General features: G+C 41.1%; 1 protein-coding gene across 1 annotated transcript in view; it reads right to left on the bottom strand.

The window, feature by feature from the left end:
* Positions 1-566: 566 nt before the first annotated feature.
* The window catches only part of LOC120023099 (forkhead box protein N3-like), a 160486-nt gene continuing 151214 nt past the window's right edge, over positions 567-9838 (bottom strand). The window contains exon 6 of the mRNA XM_038967069.1: positions 567-5421. Within this exon, the coding sequence (XP_038822997.1) occupies positions 4881-5421 (541 nt within the window). The 3' untranslated portion in view covers positions 567-4880. The remainder of the gene's footprint in view (positions 5422-9838) is intronic.

Here is a 9838-nt window from a genome sequence, read left to right as displayed (position 1 = left end):
CGGATATCCTCACGTCTATCCTCTTCCTGTCCTCTTCTTCCTGTTCTCCTCTCTTCTTCCTATTCTCCTCTCCTCTTCCTGTTCTCCTCTTTTCTTCCTGTCCTTACTTTTTATTCATCTTCCTGTTCTCCTCTCCCCTTCCTGTTCTCTTCTTCCTGTTCTCCTCTTTTCTTCCTGTCCTTACTTTTTATTCATCTTCCTGTTCTCCTCTCCACTTCCTGTTCTCCTCTATTCTTCCTGTCCTCACTTTTCTTTCCTCTTCCTGTTCTCCTCTATTCTTCCTGTCCTCACTTTTCTTTCCTCTTCCTGTTCTCCTCTCTTCTTCCTGTCCTCACTTTTCTTTCCTCTTTCCATCTTTTCTTTCTAGTCCAGAAACCGTCTCTAAAATGTAGAAACGAGGAGCAGAAAATACACAAAGGCTTGATGAAAATAAGTAGCAGGAGTGCTTAAGGTATTCCAAAACAACCACAAGTGCTCTTGGAAGGGAGTGAAAAGCAAAACAAATGTATATGATAACCACAAATAGGTGCTGCTAAGTGGCATAAAAAGTCCAGCCATCATGTGGGTTTGAAAGTTAAAATACATAAAGGTTTATTAAAGGCTTATTGAAGGAACCTGACCACAGGAGTAACTGTTTTCATTTAAACTGGAAGACAATACAGCACAGAAACTTTATGGTACGTTTTTTTTGGGGGGTGGGGGGAACTAAAACACAAACATAAAAACATACTTTCGTCATAGTAACGGACACGGTGATATTTACATGAATTGATGAAGTAGTTTGTCTTTGGCAATATGAATACACGTCAATGAAATACAGAACGCACCTACTCCATATTACCAGATCAGCTGGAAGGTCATGCCATCAAGACTACCGGGTTCAAAAACAGGACACAGAAATGATCGGTAGCATGTTTTCACAGAACACTACCTGCCTCTTATTTACATAGAAACTACATGGGGACTTTTTAGTGTTTTGTTTCTTTGTTAACAACAACAGTGGTAATAAGTCACTCGATATTTGTAACCACAAATTGCTCTCTGTTGTTTAAGTTATTAGTTGAAAACTAAGCACCATTAAGGATCTTTTAAAACCCAGCAGTTGCTGATTCTATCGGAATTTATGACATAAGTGAGATAAAGTACCATGCAGTTTCCATGACGACCAGGTGAATAATGTACTGCAAATAAGTAGCCGGCAATCCATTGCGCTTTCTTCTCCTCATAAAACCCCTCCAAACAATAAACATGGAAGAAAAATAGATATAAAACAATCAAAAAACACAATGAAACAAATAAACAATTTTTTTTTTTTTTTTACTCATCAATAGATACATCACTATTTGCCTGGCTAGTATTGACAGTTTATTGATAATAATTCATATTTAAGGTTTTTTCCAGAACACTTCATACGTTGTGGCACCTGAAGGATTAGTGTTAGCCTTTAGGCAGGCAGTATCCCACAAACAATAACGTATCTTTAGTAATATACGTATAGCTTTAGTAATATATTATCAGTGGAAGACACATTTAGACATCACCTCAACTTAATGAAGGGACAGTAAGGGATGTCTCAACTGGTACCCTATTGTCCATATAGTGCACTACTTTGACAACTGGTACCCTATTGTCCATATAGTGCACTACTTTGACAACTGGTACCCTATTGTCCATATAGTGCACTACTTTGACAACTGGTACCCTATTGTCCATATAGTGCACTACTTTGACAACAGCCTCATTGGGTTAGTTAGCTCTGGTCAAACGGAGTGCATTATGGGACAATGGGTGTTAAATTCAACTAAAAAGGCTACACAAAAAATGAGCATGTTCTGGAAATTAAACCCATTCCAAGGAGCCAATGCACAGCGTGTAGTGTGGTAGGTTCCAAGAACAAGGACTGGGACGGTCCGACGGGCATCTGACAGAAATGCAACAGTACACAGGCAATGTTTGACGTGTTAACATATGTTTGTAAATCTATTTCAGGTAGATAAGGAATTATTAAAGCCTTTGGCACTGAAATTAATCTTTCATTTAATATCTTAGTGCAATCTGGTGAGATAATGTAAAAATACGCACTATATAGTTTGTATTTATCTAGCAGTCATATTTTCTTAGTTTCCTTTGAGTTATTACATGTCCAACGAGTCTATAGTAGCCTGCGTAATACTGACAACAAGACCTGAAGAGCTACAAGAGTAGAAAGGACAAAAACACAGCCGGATACATAAAATAACAACATAAAAACACTTTGGTAAACTCCTATTTCATTAAAAAAAGAAGGGGAAAAAAGGAAGACATTGAAATATCAAAGACGTCTAAAACCTTAGAAAATAAAGTAGCAATGGAAGAACAGGCACAGAGAAGGAGGGGTGAGGGAACAGACGGCTAACACTCACTACCACCTAACCTCACTTTTAATCACACGGGCTCCAACATTCACCTGTCAGGGAGAACCCATCAGACACAGAGGTCATTATACGTCCATGCCGGAGAAGACAGAGGACGTTTGGTCCTTTTAATCAAGAAATAACTCATCTTCATGCCAAGAAGGTCTGACAATTTTGTCAGTTGTGTCCTTTCTAACATGGCCATCTAGTGACTACAAACAAACATTGGGACAGTTTTATCCACTATGGATGAAGGAAGTTATCATCCACCAATGGGAGGAGAGAGGTACCGTCATATTGCAGACAGAGATTTGCCCAACAGACCAGCTTTTTGTCCCTGAATAAGATTGTTTTACTGTATGAAAGCCCAAGTTAAAACAAGGTTGAGTGAGGATGACAAGGAAGGAACCATCAAATCAAAAAGACAAGACCAAACAACAGTGAAGGAGTCCACACCTATGGGCTCAGAACTTCCAGGCAGAACCTTTTTGTTCGCTAGGATACTTATATGAAAATAATTCATGCTTCATGCTAAATACATTATTTACCTTACATGATCTTTGTATGAATATAAAACATTTTTTCGCTTTTTCATTACAGAACCCATACAACACGATTTGGAAAAAAAATCATGCTGGCTACATTGCTTAAATTAAGAAAAAAATCCAAAACTCTAGTTTAACTTTTTATACAGTGTTATCCTGACTGGATGAAATTGCTTTATTACGTCATGAGGGTAGGTTAGTAAACACAAACAAACACAAAAATAAACAGCTCCACAGTCATCATTGTTCTTCTAACATATAATGTGGCAGGTTTCGCATCATCATTTCCCATCCAACACATGAAGGTGATCAGGTGTTTGTGCCACGGGGAGAATATCACTATAACGTATCACTGGAGTATATCTCAGTTATTCATGTCGATTGCTTTCATAAAAGGACACAGGCAATTTTGAGGTTCTCTCAACATATTTTCAGTTATTTTACTCTCTGATAAGCGCTAGCCAGACTATTAGCTTATGGCTTTTACCAAACTCAATTAGCTTACTTTAAGAGAAGACGACGTCAGAAAACAACAAACCCTTCCTTCATCCCACTTGTACCAGCGAACGTCACCTCACTACAGTCCTACAGTCAACCTTTAAGGGGAAAACAACACTGTTCCCGCTGCCTTGGCATGCTAGCTAGCGCCGGTGGCTGAATGTGATTAGCAGTCAGAAAGACAGTTAGCTAAGGAAGTGCTACCATTATCAGTGGGCTGACCAATAATTCATATTTGGCACTGTTCCAACACTGACACGCAAAGGAAAGACATACAAAAACTGGCTACCCAGTGTCTTTTCTATGGGCTTAGCTAGGCTAGGCTAACTGATGAGTATATTTTCCATGGGCTTAGCTAGGCTAGGCTAACTGATGAGTATATTTTCTATGGGCTTAGGTAGGCTAGGCTAACTGATGAGTATATTTTCTATGAGCTTGGCTAGGCTAATGGTCACTAAGCTAACAGCATCACATAATTTAATGTCCAAAAAATATCTGGGGAAGCTTCTTCACACACAGACAAGACAGAGTTTGGCAAACTAGGTTTTAAATATATATTTTTAAATAGCTGAGATATTAGCACCATTGTTTTCGAAAGTCTGATGCTGAACAAAGGGGATATACCTGCGTTACTTCAGCATATACCTGTGTTATTTCAGTGACCTAGTTGACTAATATAACATTGCTTTAGCCAGTATAGCATGTGTATTTGTGCTTGTATATTGTGACATATTGAGGTATATGATCACATCCTAACAGGAATATGCAGGCCATAGACATCAATCTATCTCAAGTTAAGATCTGACCCTGAATACTTACTTTATTACATTTTAATGATCTATATCACTGTAAAAACAAAATAGTCAGTGATAAGCACCCCATAGGAACTTTGTACCAGGAAATTCCACAGAAATAACAAGTGTATGAGCCTGCTGAAATGTATTATATAGTGTTAGCTGTGTCTGATGAGCCTGTAAAGGGCAATAGTTTGGGATTGGGGTACATTTTGAAATGAATAACAATTTGATCCCCTATTCTATTCATACATCCAAGCCAATCCATGGATGGGGCAGTTTTCCAAAAAGGTAATTTTGTTTCTCATTCGTGTTACTTTCAGCCAACAGAAACCTGCTAACTTAGTTGAATATCAGAAAAAGTTTTGTCTATGGCTTTAATATCCTTTAAACAAATAAAAAACATATTTTTTGCAACCTTCAAAAACATTAACTTTAAAGATAGCAAAACAAAGTGATTGATTTTGATATTGCCACAAATCTTTCAGAATTCACCTGATGTCCTGGAAAAAAGAAAGTGTACATTTCTATATTAAAAGTGATGTTTTGTATTTCCGTTTCTCTCTCTTATTTTTGTTCTTTTAAAATCTTCACTCTCTCAGGTTAGTCTCTCTCTCTCTCTCTCTCTTTCTTTCTCAGTCTTTCTGTGATCAGTTTTTTGTGGGTTCTTTCTGTTCTTTCTGGCCCTTGGCGGTTCTGTTGGTGATATTGTTCAAGCAGGCCCGGACGCCCGCCAAGTGGAGCAGCGAACCCGCCGCCTCCTTCATCTCCTCGTCATCACTCTCTGGTGGCTTTTCTGTGCGCCGTTTTTTTAGCGGGAGGGTGTCGCTAGCCACGCCCATCCGCTGCTTGGCTTTCAGGAAGTGATACCGCTTCTTGTTGTGCTGCTGGCTGGAAGGGGTGGAGTCTATCGTGTCTATAGGCCAATCACGCGGCTCCTCCTTCTTGATCTCCAGCTGGATCTTGCTCTTGTCGTCTTCGTCGTCCTCGTAGTCAAAGTCTGAATCGTTGGCGACGTCCCGGGCAATTGGGCCATTGCTGCGGAGACTGGAGTCACTGGTGTAGTCGCTGCCATCATCCGATTGGTTGGTGCTGTAGGTGTGGTCTTCCTTGGGGTCGCTGCTGACCAATGGGGAGTCACAGGGGGGATTGCTGTCGCTACGCTTCCGACAGCCTCCGGACAGCACTGATCTGGAGAGAGACAGAGACACAAGTTAGATACACTTACATAAACACACATACACACACAAACACTGAAACAGACAGCGGACACAACAGATACACTTACATAAACACACATACACACACAAACACTGAAACAGACAGCGAACACAACAGATACACTTACATAAACACAAATACACACACAAACACTGAAACAGACAGCGGACACAACAGATACACTAACTAACGCAAACATTACACACTACACAGCTCCCTGCATTTGACTCATGTCGTTAGCATGTTTACACACACATGCACACACACACACATACACACACAAACACACACAGGAGCTTCAGTGAAGAGGCTACATCAGAAGCACAGAACAGTGCTAGCTGTGACTGCTACCTCTAATCAGTGAGACATCAGCTAATTCAATTTCTGAATGGCCCCTTCAGAGACTGGAGTACGGAGCTAAAGAGCTAATGCTATATGGCTGATGATTCTAATGGAGTTAGCCCTACGTCCTGCCATCAGCTAGATGAGGAGAGGAGTGTAGTGGTGTCTCTCGGCTGATGATTCTAATGGAGTTAGCCCTACGTCCTGCCATCAGCTAGATGAGGAGAGGAGTGTAGTGGTGTCTCTCGGCTGATGATTCTAATGGAGTTAGCCCTACGTCCTGCCATCAGCTAGATGAGGAGAGGAGTGTATGTAGTGTCTCTCGGCTGATGATTCTAATGGAGTTAGCCCTACGTCCTGCCATCAGCTAGATGAGGAGAGGAGTGTATGTAGTGTCTCTCGGCTGATGATTCTAATGGAGTTAGCCCTACGTCCTGCCATCAGCTAGATGAGGAGAGGAGTGTATGTAGTGTCTCTCGGCTGATGATTCTAATGGAGTTAGCCCTACGTCCTGCCATCAGCTAGATGTGAGAATCTGTCACGCAAAGTAGCACAACCCTCTGCATGTTTGCAACGTCTGTGATTTCAAAATAAAACCTGTGACAATTCAATCCCCCCCCCTTGGGGATCAAGGAAGTACCATTCAATTCGAGTCGATTCACTTTGTGTGACAGGCTGACAGCACTACAAATCCTACATTGGTGATTATCAGTGTATGTACACAATAAAATACAAAACCACAGTCGTGGGAAGCACAAATCCACCAGAAAGAGTTACATTCCTCCACAAATAAGTCCCCAATCAATACTCTAAACTGCCCGAATGTCACCAGAACATCAAGATGAAATGTATTTAGAATTTTGTTCCAGCAATACAGTGCATTAAAACTAAAAGCAGATTTACCTAGATCGGTGGAGACCCTAGGAACCTCAAGAGTTAACCAATCCTGTCAACGGATTAGGCAACTCAGGTGTCTATACTTCAACAGCAGTGGCGGCCAGTGCTGTTTAAGATGAGGGAGGATGATTATTTCTTTCATGAACACGGCCTTTTTTCTTTTACAGCATATTGGATGACTCTCATTCCTATTCCATTCACCCAGTTCAATGTAACATCGATAGGTTTAGACTACTACAGGATACTCTAATGTTCCCTATACCCATCATGTGGTTGCTACAACCTAGCCTATGAAAGAGCATTTACAACGTAGGTGCGCAGGTTGAAAGAATTGTAAGTAATCAAGGTGACAGAAAGTGAAACATTCAACACTGCCTTGCACACTCTTGTCTGCATCTACAGTACCAGTCAACATTTTGGACACACCTACTCATTCAAGGATTTTTAAACATTATATAAAGTGGCATTGTTTAAAGTGACTAGTGATACATTTATTACATCCAATTATTAATTATTAAAGTGGCTAGAGATAATTAGTCGGCCCCTGTGGATTTCTTTATTGTCTATTTGCTAGCAAATCATCCAGGACTTATTTTTGTAAATAACCCGAAAAGAAAAGCTTTGACGATCATTCAGCAAGTTTCCCCTATCAGCATCCAGCCCAAAAACATTGTGAATAGGCTTAGAAGTTCTTTCAAAGCGATAGCCCGCTGAAATACAATGGTGATTAGATGTATCAATGCTGGAATGTTTTTTTCCGTAATGAGGCCAGTGTCTGAATGAATTTGTTGTGGCAGAGAGGAGGAAGTAGAACCCTTCAGGGATTTGTCTCTTAGTGATGACACAAGGCTCAGATTTTTGTATTCACACATCTCTAACACAAACAACAGGGCAGTGGTGTAAAGTACTTTAAGAAAACTACTTTAAAGTACTACTTAAGTCGTTTTTTTGGAGTATCTGTACTTTACTTTACTATTTATATTTTTGACAACTTTTACTTTTACTTCACTACATTCCTCATGAAAATAATGTACTTTTTACTCCATACAGTTTCCCTCAAACCCAAAAGTACATTTAAAGGCTTAGCAGGACAGGAAAGTGGTCCAATTCACACACTTATCAAGAGAACATCCCTGATCATCTCTACTGCCTCTCATCTGGCGGACTCACTAAACACAAAAACACAAATGCTTCGTGTAAATTATGTCTGAGTGTTGAAGTGTGCCCCCAGCTATCCGTACATTTAAATTTAAAAAAGTGACGAAATTCTCCTAGACTTTTACTCAAGTAGTAATAGTTTACTGGGTGACTCACTTTTACTTGAGTCATTTTCTCTTTAGGTATCTTTACTTTTACTACAGTATGGCATTTAGACACTTTTCCCACCACCGCAACAGGGCAATGGTAGCTAATGTCTTCGGTGAAGACACCAACAGAAACATACTTCTCTGGCGTATTCATAACATCTTCATGAATTGTTATAACTGCTATATGACTACCGTGAGTGCCAGAGATTTGAAGGGGGGTTAACGGGGGGGGTTAACGGTGGGGTTAACGGTGAAGAGGTGTCATTAATTATCATACTGTCACGACTTCCGCTGAAGTTGGTCGCTCTCCTTGTTCGTTCGGCGTTCGAAGTCACCGGCCTTCTAGCCATCGCTGATCCTCTTTTCATTTTCCATTGGTTTTGTCTTGTCTTCCATCACACCTGGTTCCAATCCCATCAATTACATGTTGTGTATTTAACCCTCTGTTCCCCCTCATGTCCTTGTCGGTGATTGTTTGTTGTAAGTGCTTGTGCACGTCTGTCCTGGTGTGCGTTGGGTTATGTACCCATTTATTTTATTATTCTGTTTTTCGGTGGGTTTTGTTAATAAACTGCGGCGTTGAAAACACAGTTATTCCTCTCCTGCGTCTGACTTCTCTGCCGCCAGTTCGCAGCCCTTACACATACAGATTGTTTTAGTTTTACTTTATAACATGCCGTTCTTTCCTATAAAGGTATAGTTGACCGAGGTAAGTCGTACATACACTGAAACTTTATTTAAAAGTGAACTATCGCTTTAAGCCTTGTCATTCTCCCATGCCAATTACCAGCCAACCAGTCTGCTAAGTTAAGATGTTCCCTCCATCAGTCTGCATCATGTCGTGCAGCTTCCTCACTAACTAGTGTTGTTAAAAGCCAAGCTCTGAGTGTCTCTGGCCATCTTGTCCTCTCTGTGCATTTAAACCTCATGAATTAAAGTAGGAGCACAGCAGGCTTAGACAACTCCTATCTATTATCCATGTCTAAATGCGCTGTCAGTCAGTCAGTCTCTCTGCCCTGAGTGTGTGTATTTGTTTATAAGTGTGTGTGTGTGTGTGTGTGTGTGTGTGTGTGTGTGTGTGTGTGTGTGTGTGTGTGTGTGTGTGTGTGTGTGTGTGTGTGTGTGTGTGTGTGTGCGTGCGTGCATGCGCGCGTGTGTGTGTGCGTGCGTGTGTGTGTGTGTGTGTGTGCGTGCGTGCATGCGCGTGTGCGTGCGTGCGCGCGTGTGTGCGCGCGTGTGTGTGTGCGTGTGTGTGAAAGACAGAAACAATAGAAGGTAAGAGTACCTGTTTATGTGTGTATTCTGTGTTTGTACTTTGTCAAAGCACACCACTGTGTGGTAATACAGTTTTTACTGAGCTATCATGTTGAAGTGTTGTGATGGTTTGTGTGTAGCTGTCAGTTGTGTCCCTACCCACCACTTATCCCGGGGTACAATTTGATCTGTAGCATCCGGTAAAACATAGCTCAGCTGGACCACTGTGTTAAACATAGCTCAGCTGGACCACTGTGTTAAACAGAGCTCAGCTGGACCACTGTGTTAAACATAGCTCAGCTGGACCACTGTGTTAAACATAGCTCAGCTGGACCACTGTGTTAAACATAGCTCAGCTGGACCACTGTGTTAAACATAGCTCAGCTGGACCACTGTGTTAAACATAGCTCAGCTGGACCACTGTGTTAAACATAGCTCAGCTGGACCACTGTGTTAAACATAGCTCAGCTGGACCACTGTGTTAAACATAGCTCAGCTGGACCACTGTGTTAAACATAGCTCAGCTGGACCACTGTGTTAAACAGAGCTCAGCTGGACCACTGTGTTAAACATAGCTCAGCTGGACC

This window comes from Salvelinus namaycush, chromosome 28 (genome assembly GCF_016432855.1).
Source record: "Salvelinus namaycush isolate Seneca chromosome 28, SaNama_1.0, whole genome shotgun sequence".
Taxonomy (NCBI): domain Eukaryota; kingdom Metazoa; phylum Chordata; class Actinopteri; order Salmoniformes; family Salmonidae; genus Salvelinus; species Salvelinus namaycush.
Note: the sequence above shows the minus strand (reverse complement) of the source record. Positions and strands in the feature narration are given on the sequence as shown.